General features: G+C 41.0%; 1 protein-coding gene across 2 annotated transcripts; it reads right to left on the reverse strand.

Moving 5' to 3' along the window:
• Positions 1–510: 510 nt before the first annotated feature.
• On the reverse strand, positions 511–7,236 carry LOC143013528 (deoxynucleoside triphosphate triphosphohydrolase SAMHD1-like). Of its 2 annotated transcripts, none has more exons than XM_076167195.1 (15): positions 6,972–7,236; positions 6,766–6,838; positions 5,211–5,371; positions 4,784–4,899; positions 4,606–4,676; positions 3,095–3,250; positions 2,912–3,012; positions 2,698–2,806; positions 2,527–2,618; positions 2,317–2,432; positions 2,024–2,163; positions 1,827–1,922; positions 1,560–1,664; positions 1,294–1,431; positions 511–1,065 (listed from the first exon to the last, which is right to left on the reverse strand). In XM_076167195.1, the coding sequence occupies exons 1-15, from the start codon at positions 6,980–6,982 to the stop codon at positions 1,027–1,029; spliced, it is 1,524 nt and encodes a 507-aa protein (XP_076023310.1). In that variant the 5' UTR covers positions 6,983–7,236; the 3' UTR covers positions 511–1,026. The 2 variants fall into 2 exon arrangements, with proteins under 2 accessions (XP_076023310.1, XP_076023309.1); XM_076167194.1 differs by having other exon boundaries at positions 3,089–3,250.
• Between the last annotated feature and the right edge of the window lie 6,997 nt (positions 7,237–14,233).

Genomic DNA, 14,233 nt, shown 5'->3' on the forward strand with positions numbered 1-14,233 from the left:
AGTGTAATGAGAGAGTGTGTGTGTATGTTCACCAATACGAGGTATCACAAATTAAGGACATTCTTTCAATGCTTGTCTTGATGAGCAATACTGTCTTTATATTTTGTGACCTGTGCTGTGTCTAGACTGCAGGTGGCGCCCTAAGCAAGTGGCGTATAAGACAGCAACAGCATGATGCATTAGATGGATCAATGTAAACAGTTCAAGTCCCTGCTGAGGTGCCCCTGAGCAAGGCACCAAACCTGTCTGCCAAATGATCGTAATGTAATGTAATCTCCACTTTGGTGATTTTGCATAATGTTCCATCAAAACAATTTTTCTTTTGTACACAGGGAAAATAGTGCAACAGTCAACCGCAATTTAACCAAATTGGTACGTTTTGGTAGCAGAACATTATCAATGATGTAACAAAAACCACAGTCAGTGATGAGGATAGGTTGTTGGAAACACAAGTACAATTAATAAAGCAGCACACACACACCAAACTAACTGAAAAACCTCAAACACGTACATGGGCCAAATAAGTTTATTAACATTCAACATAAACTTGTAAAAAACCAAACCAAAGCCCCCGATTAAATACTCATTTTAAATGCCTGACTACCACCACCAGTATCATGAAACTACACAAAGTATATGCACACAACTCCTTAGAACATTATTAAAACTTGAGAAGAACTCTTTGTTGAACATGATTGTTGGATGAATATTATAATTTGATATTATCTTATGAGATATGAAACACATGGGTTCCAACATGGTACAAACAAGGACTTAAAATGAGAAAGACAGAGGAGGAACTGAGTAAAATAACGCGATAATGCGATTTCAAACTAAAACAAAGATCTATTTTGTGTATTTAAAAACACACAATATAAAAAAGGCCCTGAAGTAGTGAAGTATAGTTATGCACCCCTTGTATTTATTTATTATTATTTATTTGTCATGTAATTTCTTTTCTGAGGTAAAACCCACCTTTACCTCCTCAGGAAAACATTTATCTGGTAGAAAAATAGATGTTTTCACTCAAACTGCCACCAGCTCAGGAGCGATTATGTCTCCATCCTGTGTGAGAAAAGAAATGAATTAGACCAGCAGATTTGTGTTTTACGTCGCCCAGAGCAGCAGTAGTGACAGCTGTGTAGAGTTTGAGATATTTGAGATAATTGTAACTTTGGAATTGCTAGTTCCCTGCTCATGGGCCGATTCTGGACTTAACACAGCAACTTTTACTTTCCCAAATAACCATTGAGGGCCTGTAAATTACTATACACACATGTATATATAAATTACCTGAGGTTTTGAGAAGTTCATGTTGATGCACCACTGCACAAAATGCTTCTTGGCTGCCTCCAGGCTCTTGGGGTCTCTCTTCTTGCAGTAGACCCTGATCACCTGCTCAGTGAAGCACACTGGGAGAAGCCTTGAAACCTGAAACAAAGCCATGAATGTAACACTAATGACATGAGCAGAGACAGAAAGGCATCTGTGACAGAGTCTGTGTGTGGGATACACACATACACACACATATATACATGTACATATATACATATATATACCTGTTCCTGCGGGATCTGATAGGCTGTGGTGAGATCATTCTTGGAGTAGAAGCGCACTTTGTCTATTGGGTTCTTTTCCTTCATTCCATAGTTGAACTCAACGACCTAAAGAAGGAGGAGGAGACAAAGATGCCTGTTTATATATTCATCTAGGTACAGGAGCAGGTAGAAGGGAAAAGCTTCAACGACTAAAACTGAATATGAAATCATTGCAATGATCAGAAAATGGACTTCATAAGAATCAAAGCAATTCAACTCAAACCTTACACTAACTACAAAGTCCTCCGGTTGCAGCTGGACCTCCTGGACGCCACCCTGAGGGAAGGATTTAGCCAAATCAGCTTCCCACTCCTTACTCATCTCCTTTGGGCGGAAAGAGCATAAGAGAAGGATGGGGGGTGGGGCTGTTTGAAAAAATAAAATCCTTTTTGACAGAAAACATCAAGACAAAGACAAACGCACACCTTGGTGACAGTCATGGGTTCGTCTGCCTGAGTCTGGCCCAGACACTTGTAGAGGCGTCGATGGACGACGTCTTGCAGAATTTGCTTGGCCTCAGCCAGTTTCTGGTCAGACGAGTAGAGAATTTGTTCAAACACATGATCTGCAGGATGAAGAGAGGCTGATCACCATCCAGCTCACAAAGACATTCTGTGATTTTCACAATTTACAGTATAAATAATCACAGCAGAGGCACACAAACACATATCCTCCACTATAGGCAAAACAGAAAACAGACATATGTCTCAAAGTAGACCTGTCAGCTTGCTGTAGGCCTCCATGTCATCAATGGCTGTGGAGAGAGAGAACATCTTCCTCCCGGAGCCTTCAATCTGGATGAATTGATCTGCTTTTAAAAAAGCCTCTGTGATCCTGGATGAGCAAACCCACCACACGGTCAGTGTTCATCATACTACACAGTGAATAATGCATCAGGCACACATATGCAGCATGGAGAGGGACTCACATGGTCTCTATGATGTTGCCCACTTTGTGCTGGTAGGCTCTTCTGTGGAGGCAGTTCCTTGTGTAGAACATGTCGTACAGATTGCCCACCTCCTGTTGAGACAATCCCCTTTAGTTACTTTATCCACATCTGAATTGACTGAATCCTACAGCAGAAATGAATCTTCAGCACCTTGTCTCTGGTGCAGATTTGCTTCTGACCGTCCACATCAATCACTCTGGCAAACATGAGGAAGCGTCGGTAGTCAAAGTTATTCTGGATCCCCAAGTGGTGGCAGTCTCTAAGAAAGGAAAAGCACAAAACAGAATGGTACATAAAATGCTGAATCTTGTTTATGAATATTGTAATTGTGTTGGGGCCAAAGTAGGGGATCATTAAGCCTTACCTGGCAAAGTAGTCCCACTTATCCACATCAATGCCATTTCTTGTGTTGGCCACTATTTCATAGAGGAAGGCTTTTTTCTGTTTACGGCCTTTATATGGCCACTGTGGAGATGAGGGCACAAAATGAAATTGGCTGGTGTAGCTGCTGACTAACTGATGTCATGTTGGTATGACTGACCGGTACCTCCATGCTCAGAGATGAGGAGATGTCCATGGGTCCAGCGATCTGCTCCTTGATGAAGTCCAGATCCTCCGGGAGCTTCAGGTGATCCTTCATCACCGGCTCCAGGTCGTTATTCTCCACCAAGTAGTTAAACATGTGGATAGAGGCCTGCTCATGCTGTAACAACCAGAAACGTTAGTATGGGGACATGGCCCTTTACAAACACAAAATGAAACCAAAATGACTAACAGGACAAACAGAAGGAGCTTATCTAATTCTTATGAAACACATCTATCTATGCAAATGTGACAGGCCCTCTTATCTCTCACGTTTCTGCGTCAACAGGTCTGCGGTCATAAGTTTCAGAGTGACATGTTGCCTACTTGCTCTTTTATAGATATACACTACTCACAAAAAGTTAGGGATATTTGGCTTTCGGGGGAAATATCAGGATGAACCTAAAATGCACTATAACCTTTACAGGTGAACTTAATGTGACCTTCTCTAAACTATTGAATGCACATGTCCAACTGTTCAATGTTTCAGTACTTTTTGCACAACTTGCTGTTCTCTAACAAGGAGCTCAACGGTAATAAAATCGTCTGGCATGGGCCAGGGAGCATTTACGCTAGACGAGGGACCAGTGGGCCTCAGTGCTGTTCTCTGATGAAAGTCGATTCACCTTGAGCAGAAATGATGGCCGGCAAAGATGTTGGGGATGTCAAGGAGAGCGCTATGCATCAGCCACTGTTGTCACCAGACAACCCTTTGTTTGTACAAAGGGTTTGCACATTTATTGGTCGATTCATGGATCAAACACATGTTGTGAATTTTACCGTTAAGCTCCTTGTTAGAGAACAGCAAGTTGTGCAAAAAGTACTGAAACATTGAACAGTTGGACATGTGCATTCAATAGTTTAGAGAAGGTCACATTAAGTTCACCTGTAAAGGTTATAGTGCATTTTAGGTTCATCCTGAAATTTCCCCCGAAAGCCAAATATCCCTAACTTTTTGTGAGTAGTGTATTTGTATTAGTGTACATGTAGACAAAAAGAAAACATGTTCACAGTCTATATTCTGTATTCTCTCTTTATTTAACTGATTTTGTCTTGCAACATTATTTGGGTAGCACACAATAAAACCTTAATATTTTGAATAAAATGACGGAGCCTCCTTGTGCAGAAGTGGCACCTCTACCAATTTCTTGGCAGTTTAATTTGTAACAGTATCGTAAGGTAGAGTCCAATCTGTCAGTGCCAAACTTCGTTTTTGGCACGACTCATACAGACTTTTCCTTCAATTTCTCCTTGATGCCATAAAGTGTTCAAGTCAAGTCAAGTCACTTTCTATAACCCGATATCACATACAATATCTCATAGGCCCAAAGCTCTGGCTTTTCGATCAGTGCCTCAAAGGCATTGGGCAATGTGCTGCGAAGTGCCAAATATATGTTATGATATATATATAAAAAAAAAATGAACAAACACTGTCCAAGTTTCTGTTTGTGCTGGTAATATGGCAGACGTTCTTACCTTCCATGAAAATCCTGGACGTGCATTGGGGATGAAACTCTTATCAAACACATGGGAAAAGGGCCCATGTCCTGATATGGAGGGATACAGAGAATTGTGTTTCATATCACTTAGAAATACATTTAAAAAAAACAATGACAAAATTTCCATTCTCACTTGTCACCAGTGTGTCACTCACCAAGGTCATGGCACAGACCAGCGATCTGCACACAGAGGATGTCCCTGGGTTTGATTTTGAGTTTTGGCTGCCTCTCTTGCAGAGCCTTCACAAGTTCACCTGCAAGGTGCCCCACCCTGCACCAGCACAAAGCACAACAAAAGTCCCATAACTGGAACAGTTCTGAAACAAATGTAAATGTAATCCGACCATACTTGTGACTTGGATATACTGTATATCAAAACATCTGGTGAAATTTTTATGTCAATACCACCTTAAGAAATATATTTACTGAGAAAAATGGTGACGTGTTCAATACTTATTTGTCCCGACATATACCACATTACTGTGACCATGGGACCTTTATTGCAAACAGATTCCTGTGATTTAGTCCACTAATAACCATTGTAAACACACACTTTCATACAGAGAGTGTGTGAATAAATACCCAATGCTGTGCTCAAAGCGGTTGTGTGAGGCTCCAGGAAAGACAAAAGAAGCTCCTCCAAGCTGCTTGATGTAGCGAAGTCTTTGGAACTGTGGCGTGTCTATGATTTTGATGAGAAGTTGGTGGAACTCCACATGACCATGGATGGGATCATTAAACACCTGGCAGCACAAAGGAGACAAAACAGACACAGTCACCTCAACACACTCAATGTATAAGTCACTACCAGTGGGAAGAAACGAAAACAGTTTACATTTTGTGGTGACATGTTCACTTTCCCATCTTGTGTGGGTGTGAAGTTTCAGTCACTGACCCTGAAATCTTTTGTTTGCACCAAGAAACACTGTTTATGGTACAAGCTCCTGGAAACTCTCATATCACAATAGATAGTCTATTGCCCATGCGAGATGAGATCTGTGTGAGGAGATGAATGTTGTTGCTGCACTGAAACAAAAGAGACTGAGAACTACCAAGAGGCAATTCTCTTATGAGGCTCCAGATGAATCCCTAACAGATGCCATGAAAAAAATGGAGGTGACCTTTTTCAATGCAGTTGTAGATATGACCATTGCATCATTGAGGGAGAGAACAGAGATGATAAGTGATGTTGCCAATAACTTCGATGTGCTCATCAACTTTCCCAATCTGCCTCCAGATGAAGTAAAAAAACAAACCAAAGAACTGTGCAATACATTGACCTGTGGAGACCAGTCAGACATAGATGAGCAACAACTGGTAGTGGAGATGCAGTCATTTCCCACCTGGCCAAAACCCAAAATGACTATCATGGAACTTTTCTTTGAGGAAAAACAACTCAAGGAGATCTATCCCAACATCTGGGTAGCACTCAGAATAGCTGCGACCATCCCAGTCACTGTGGCATCAGCTGAGAGAAGCTTCTCCAAGCTTAAGCTCATAAAAAACTATTTAAGGTCCACAATGTCTCAAGAGCGCCTAAATGGACTTGCACTTATAAGTATTAATCAAGAAGTGTCCAGGCAGCTGTCGTTTGATGCGACTATTGGCGGCCAGGCGTGTACAGTTTTAAGTATTTGTTGTTATGGTAAAGTTATTTTGTTAGTTAAGAGACTTTCTTTTTTGCACACTGTTTGTGTTATGTGTGAATAATGTTACTGACCACCAGAGTTTACAAGAAATCTAGATTTGTATTAGTTTTGTTTTTCAATTTTTAATATCATACATGACTTCACATAATTTGACATAATTTCAGTTTGCACAAAACAATTGCACTGCACTCTACTTTGCACTGTTATTTATTTATCTATTTATCATTCTTTGTTAAGTTTTTATAGGTTGTGTGGCGTGTTATTAATATAAATACAAAAAAGGAAAAAATATTTATTTGTGTGTCATTGCTGGTTTGAATGAGGGGGCGGGGGGCGAGGGGGCTCCAATTTACACTTTCGCCCAGGGCTCCAAATCACCCAGGGCCAGCCCTGGATAGACTGATAGCCTTCACACCACCTTCACAATTTAGCATGAGGATATCGATAAAATATAACCAAAATCAATGCATGTGGGCTCCATGTTTCACCTTGTATGACTCCATTCCAACCTGCCACAGCTTCCTGAGACTGTGGAGGATTTGTAGGCGAACACCGAGACACCTGAAGAGAAAAGTGAGCAATGGTGAAAAAGAGACACAAAGTTCAGGAGCTGCAGTTTCTCCTTCTTATTTATGTCGCTGTGTTACACTTTGACACCCCAACATCATCCTGGATAAAGCGGGGACACACTCACTCTATGCCCATCTTCTCCAGCTCAGCATGCCCCAGGTAACGAAGCCCGACGCCGGTGATTTTTTTTGCGTCTAGATTAGACAGTTTTTTTTTTTTCTTTTTTTTTTTTACTATTAACAGTTTGCATATTACATTGACATACACGCGACCAGTTGTGTTGTTGTTGTTAGCCAGGTTAGCACACAAAAATAAGTCCAAATATGAGATTTAGACATAGTTAAGTCAAAAAAGGCATACTATGAAAACGTCATGTATCAACCAATAATTTAAAATCTAAGCTCTAAACTTATCCTCCCATGTTCTGAGTCCTTCTACTCGCAGGTACTGGCACGTTTCTTCCACTCCCCATCGCATGTAGTCTAGCTGCCCACCGACCACCGACACTTTCTTCTCCGGTGTTTTGAAGCCGCCATTGGCAGTGTAATCCGCAGCTAATGGTCGCTCCCGAGTGTCCATGATGCTCCGAGGAGTGGACAAATATTAGCAGACGACGAGCAGAAAGGAAAACTGCGGGCTTCGTGTCTTTGGTTCCCCCTGTAGGTTTCAGCTGATGTCAGCGGCGCGGTGAAAAATGCCGGGGTTTTGTTTCTCTCCACCCAGTTAAATAACCTTCCTTCAAGGTGTCTTCAAAATATAGGTCTGTTTACTGAAAATGACACATTCATGTGTACTCTACTGAAATATTTAAGAGAAATAACAAATAATAAACACCCACCTATTTACCTTTATACCCATCACATCCACTACTTTTATCTCTATAATCATTCACCTTTTAATCACTTACTGTAATTATTTTAGAATTTGCATATGCTAACACTCGTGTTTTGAGTTTAATAGTTTGTTATTATCAAAAAAGACCAAAAAAGCAGGTTCAACTTCACTTATTTGACGTGAACGCTTCGTTTCTGCATTTGTGCCAACTTGACGCGGGTTGTCAGCCAGACAGCAAAGTTACAAGAAGTACCGCAAACTTAGAATGAAAAACACTTATGTGGACATTTCTGTCATCACAGAAGCTGGATCCAAAGTGCAATGTTAAAGGTCCTGAATAAGTAATTGTGAAGCGCCATCTAGTGTTGTTTAAGACGTCTTAAGCGTTCGCCCCGTGTCTGGTGATTTGCTTAGTAAATCAGATAACAGATTACAACATTACAGTAATAATAACTAATGAATGCACAGTCTCCTTTGTGCAGAGAAAATGATTTTGCATGGCTCTGGTCTTCTCGTCGTCATCATCATCTCTTCTCTCGTTACTATAAAAGGGGGGGCATGTGTGTGTGTGTATGTGCACCAATACAGTGAGCACCATAGGGTGTCAGTTCATTTACATCTTTATTTGATATTTTATTTGCATTTGCATTTGAGTTCTGTACAACACTGTCTTGTGCACTTCTCTAGTTTATTCTCATAGACCATTACATGAGGGCCATGAGTGTGCCGAGGCCGACTGTTGGCTAACTTTTAACGATATGCTAAAAAAAAAACAAAAAAAAAAATTCTTTTTGGAATGCCATGCGATCTACCCACATTACCTTCGCGATCGACCGGTCGATTGCGATCGGACGGTTGTGATCGGACGTATTGGGCACCCCTGCGTTACAAGGAATAATTTACTAAAATATCAGAGAATCTATCCTCTGAAAATCACGCTGATCTGACGCCGATGTGGAAAGGCTGCATTTTAGTGGCGGGATGCTATCACTTCGCGGGACACAAAATCGACATGCGTTGTGGAAACGTAGTTTATGGACAATTTATGCTTATAAGCAGCATAGGCATTTATTTTGCTCTCGCGGGCCACATAAAATGACGTGGCGGGCCTAACCCGGATTTGGCCCGCAGGCCTTAAGTTTGACACCTGTGTGCTACAGTAAAACCTGTTTTTTGGCGATGTCACCTAGGCAAAGGCAAAAACAAGCAAAGGTTGGATAATGCAGGTTCAATGATTCATTATGAAAGGCAACATTTTATGTAGTCAGATGTGTGAGGAATGCACCAGATCCTTCCCACTGCCACGGACAGATGTAGTTTGATATTTACTTTGATGCCCAGTTCACACAAAACACCCTAAGCATCACATTTAAGCGTCGAAAAGAATGTCTTACCTGCCTTTGCGATGTAATTCAAGTTGTAAACGTGATGAGACACAGTAGAAACGACAATAACTCTTAAAGCATAGCTTTAGGTAGCCTTAAAGTGAGGTAGCTATAACACCATAAATTTTAAAATAAAAGGCTTTCTTCTTAGAAGAAGGTCTCGATGTAAAAATTTTACACGGATGTTTCAGATTATGACATCTGCAGCTTTTCCTCTCCAGGTGATTGTCGGATCAGTATGTAGAACGTACAAAACAGCTGATTGTGATATGATTAACAATATGTTGTGGGCCGACCCTTTCCACGCCCAAGCCAAAAGCCAATCAGAGTATTATACAAGCTAGAGCCCAGGCCTCTTGGTGACGGGATGGGGGCAGGGAAAGGCAGCTGTCCACCTGCACCCTGATGAAGATGGTGACATTACATGGAGTCTGATCTGTGATCAGCCTGCACTCTCATGGCATATGTTGACATGTCAAAAATGTAGTGTAGAACAATTACAATTTAAGTTATTTATAGTGTATATGTGATTTAATGTTAGAGTTGCAGTGCCCTGTTTTAACAATCATTAACATCGTGTTCACCTCTTTTAGGGTGAGTATAAAGACACAGTAAAGAGACTGATACAGTATGTAATGTGGTTTTCTATTGTGCCTTTTACATTATTCAGATAGAAGAGCGCTTTCGCAGCTGGTGGAGGTGTGGCGACAGTCAGGATGACTCAGAAGTCATTTTTCAGAGGCATTTTTGGTAGCGTCACTTCAAACAAACAGTGAAGTAGCTTGTTGTTAAAGTCACCCGACAGCTCATTGCTTGCTTATTGCTGTGCAAACAAAGTGTGTGTGGAGGAGCCAATCCACCAAAGTGTAAAAGCAGTGAGAGATAAAACAAACACTGGGAGCAATAAAAGTAAAGGCCCCTCCAGTCTTCTCGGTTTTTGTGGCATATTATTTGTCACTGATCAGGACGCATTTAATGTGCAATGGATAATTAAATAGCAGTTACAGGCTGGATTATAAAAATGTGCTGCTCTACTAACTTTGTTGATCTACTGTATCACGCATTGATACAGTAGAGATATGTCAACATCATTGACTAAAATATAAACTAATGTTTTGGCTATGGTTTGGAGTGCTGATGATTTTTATAACAATCTGTTTATCTGTCTATTGTAAACCCTTATTTTTCCATAAATTCTATTTTCGGTGTCCAGTGCCACAAAGTAAATAAATTGCTTAAACTGCCATCTGGAACAATCTAGTCTGCAATCTAGTCTGCTCTCATGTCAGTGTGGTTCAGAAACCAGGAAGCCAAATAGTTCCTGTGATTGTTGATAGTTTGGGAAATTGTGTAAATTTTGGCCATTTGCCGTGATTCAAAACAGGTGTAGTTTCTCTTGTAGGCTGTCACTGACAACGGGTTGCCTCTTCTCTTTGCTGAGGGAAACAATAATGAAAAGGATTTACATTGTTCTGTCAATTTCTTGGGCTATGATTCAATGTGGAGGCATATATAATTACCAAATCATTTATTAATTTATCTTAATTGACTTTTAACTGACAGTTGCAATCCCGTAACCAAATTTGAGGGATATGTGTTGTTCGATCCGCAAGTCTCCCCTAGTAACAGGGGGGTACTAGTCCAGCTCTCCGTTTGAAGGGTCCGAATTGTCAGTCTCCCCGAGGTCGTACCTCAGAGGGTTCTCACTAAGATCTGGAGATCATTTTTTATATAGAAAGAGGGGAAAGAGGAGAGAGAGAGATAGAGAGAAGGGAGGCAGGTTGTGATATCCCTACTATTGTTGTTGAACTTTATACATAGACCCTGAGGTAGCATACAAGTGGGCTGGAGTTGCAATGAAGTCATAGGGTACATACAGAACTTACAGGATGATGTCAAACAGCAATGTTGGTTAGAAACAAATGGCATCATAGGTTGTGATAGAGAGAGAGAGAGAGAGAGAGAGAGAGATAGGGGACAAACAAACAGGAAATGAAAAAAAAACCAAAGAGATGGCATCCCGCCCCGAAACCCCACCCAACCCCACATTCATACAACCCCGCATCCACACCCCCCCGTCCTGGACTGCCTGAAATGCAAAATAAAATGATAAAATAAAATAAAAAAGGATCTGATCTGTGTTCTTGTAATCAGCCACTGGTCTGGCATAGCCTATGTAGATGACATTCTCATAGCATCTAGGAGCAAGGAAGAATGCAAAACGGACACAGTAGCAATGCTAAAGTTCTTAGCTGAACAAGGGCATCAAGTTAGTAAAGAAAAATTGCAACTATGGCAGTGTACGGTTAAATACCTAGGATATACTGTAACTTGTCACATGAGGGAAAACATTTGGACGAAAATAGAAAAACAGCTATTCTACAAGCACCCAAACCTAGAACTAAGAAGCAAACAATGTCATTTTTGGGGATGACCAACTTTTGTAGGAGCTGGATTTCTAACTATGCAGCAATCACAGCACCTTTAACTGCATTAATTTAAGATACACCCATGGCAGCATCAGATCCGTTGTCATGGACACCAGAAGCAGAAAGTGCTTTTGTTGATGTGAAAAAGGTTTTGGTGGGATCAGTAGTATTAGGACTACCGAGCTACCAGAAACCTTTTGTACGAACTGTGTGCAGCAGTAAATTCTCAACCCAAGTGTTCTAAAGGCTTCGTGCCTGAAGAAAAGAATTCTCCTGACAGTGAGACTGAATTGCGTGAATGCAAATGGAAAAACAAATGAACCACACCTTGTGTCTACAGCTCATGCTTACTCACACAGACTCCTTACTAAGCTTCTTTTTCTGCTTTTTTCCTTTGTCGTGCTATTGACGACATCAGTGAGAGACGGTACCAAGAGTCCAGCACAGTGTGAGCTTTCTTAAGGCAGGATGACAAGGCTTCAGCCTCTACAGTTACCAGGTGCTTGGACACACACTCGCACTTGCACGCACGCACACGCACGCACGCACGCACGCACGCACGCACGCACGCACACACACACACACACACACACAGGCAATAGTTTGCAAGTGCACCCTGTTTTGATAATGACACCCATACCCTGGTAACACAGTGAACACAAACATTTGGCAAGAACGGTTTGTGCATCTGTGCATTTCAAAATTTTTGTATTTTGAAATGAATCAGGGATGACAGGCCAGGTGGAACACATTACCGCCTTTATTCATGGCATATGTTGACATGTCAAAAATGTTGTGTAGAACAATTACAATTTAAGTTATTTATAGTGTATATGTGATTTAATGTTTCAGTTGCAGTGCCCTGTTTTAACAATCATTAACATCGTGTTCACCTCTTTTAGGGTGAGTATAAAGACACAGTAAAGAGACTGATACAGTATGTAATGTGGTTTTCTATTGTGCCTTTTACATTATTCAGATAGAAGAGCACTTTCGCAGCTGGTGGAGGTGTGGCGACAGTCAGGATGACTCAGAAGTCATTTTTCAGAGGCATTTTTGGTAGCGTCACTTCAAACAAACAGTGAAGTAGCTTGTTGTTAAAGTCACCCGACAGCTCATTGCTTGCTTATTGCTGTGCAAACAAAGTGTGTGTGCAGGAGCCAATCCACCAAAGTGTAAAAGCAGTGTGAGATAAAACAAACACTGGGAGCAATAAAAGTAAAGGCCCCTCCAGTCTTCTCGGTTTTTGTGGCATATTATTAGTCACTGATCAGGACGCATTTAATGTGCAATGGATAATTAAATAGCAGTTACAGGCTGGATTATAAAAATGTGCTGCTCTACTAACTTTGTTGATCTACTGTATCACGCATTGATACAGTAGAGATATGTTATCATCATTGACTAAATATAAACTAATGTTTTGGCTATGGTTTGGAGTGATGTTGATTTTAAAAAAATCAGTTTATCTGTCTTTTGTAAACACTTATTTTTCCATAAATTCTATTTTCGGTGTCCAGTGCCACAAAGTAAATAAATTGCTTAAACTGCCATCTGGAACATTCTAGTCTGCAATCTAGTCTGCTCTCATGTCAGTGTGGTTCAGAAACCAGGAAGCCAAATAGTTCCTGTGATTGTTGATAGTTTGGGAAATTGTGTAAATTTTGGCCATTTGCCGTGATTCAAAACAGGTGTAGTTTCCCTTGTAGGCTGTCACTGACAACGGGTTGCCTCTTCTCTTTGCTGAGGGAAACAATAATAAAAAGGATTTACATTGTTCTGTCAATTTCTTGGGCTTTGATTCAATGTGGAGGCATATATAATTACCCAATCATTTATTAATTTATCTTAATTGACTTTTAACTGACAGTTGCAATCCCGTAACCAAATTTGAGGGATATGTGTTGTTGACAGTGACAGCCTACAAAGGAAACTACACCTGTTTTGAATCACGGCAAGAGGCCAACATTTACACAATTTCCCAAACTATCAACAATCACAGGAACTATTTGGCTTCCTGGTTTCTGAACCACACTGACATGAGAGCAGACCTATGGTGGTTGTGTGGAGATATGAAACTCAGACCCAAATTACCATCTCAATGGCAGGGTAGCAGCGCTTTGACACAGTTCCTCAAGCCATTCCACATATTCCCAAAGGGTGATTTCAAATCTCTGGGAGACAAATTGTCTGCCCATAACTTGAAGCGATTGCGCCTTTCCATTCCTAGTGGGTCCTTCGACACGTGCATCTACATAGATAACATTGGAGTTCCTAGAGGGGGCCCAGATGAATTCAAAACACGAAACCATGCAAAATAAAATGATAAAATAAAATAAAAAGGATCGGATCTGTGTTCTTGTAATCAGTCACTGGTCTGGCATAGCCTGTAGATCTGTGAAATAGGAGAGAAAAGGTTGCCATCTCTGATAGAATTTCTCAGTGTGGTTCCTCATAGTGCATTTGATTTTTCTCGAGAAAATAGAGAAAGTACATTGTATCCTTAAGCCATTGCGAAATAGAGGGAGGGGTGAGGGATTTCCAATGTAGGAGCAGGCGTCGCCTGGCAAGCAAAGAGGTGAACATGAGGATCTCCTTTTGTGGGGTGTTAAAACGGTGTAGGTCATACGGAGTACCAAAGATGGCAATATAAGGGGAGGGTAGAATTTGTATTCCCAATATGGTGGACAGTGTGTTGAAGTTACCCGCCCAGTAGTTGAAGAGCCTGGGGCAAAGAA

This window comes from Genypterus blacodes, unplaced genomic scaffold (assembly GCF_046128005.1).
Source record: "Genypterus blacodes isolate CSIRO-AG114 ecotype Tasmania unplaced genomic scaffold, CSIRO-AGI_Gbla_v1 ptg000156l_1, whole genome shotgun sequence".
NCBI classification, from domain to species: domain Eukaryota; kingdom Metazoa; phylum Chordata; class Actinopteri; order Ophidiiformes; family Ophidiidae; genus Genypterus; species Genypterus blacodes.

Coding starts and splice junctions, on each gene's coding strand:
- LOC143013528 (XM_076167194.1), bottom strand. Junction 2,807..2,911: donor AAGTGGGACTACTTTGCCAG/GTAAGGCTTAAT, acceptor TTCCTTTCTTAG/AGACTGCCACCACTTGGGGA. Junction 2,619..2,697: donor AAATCTGCACCAGAGACAAG/GTGCTGAAGATT, acceptor TTGTCTCAACAG/GAGGTGGGCAATCTGTACGA.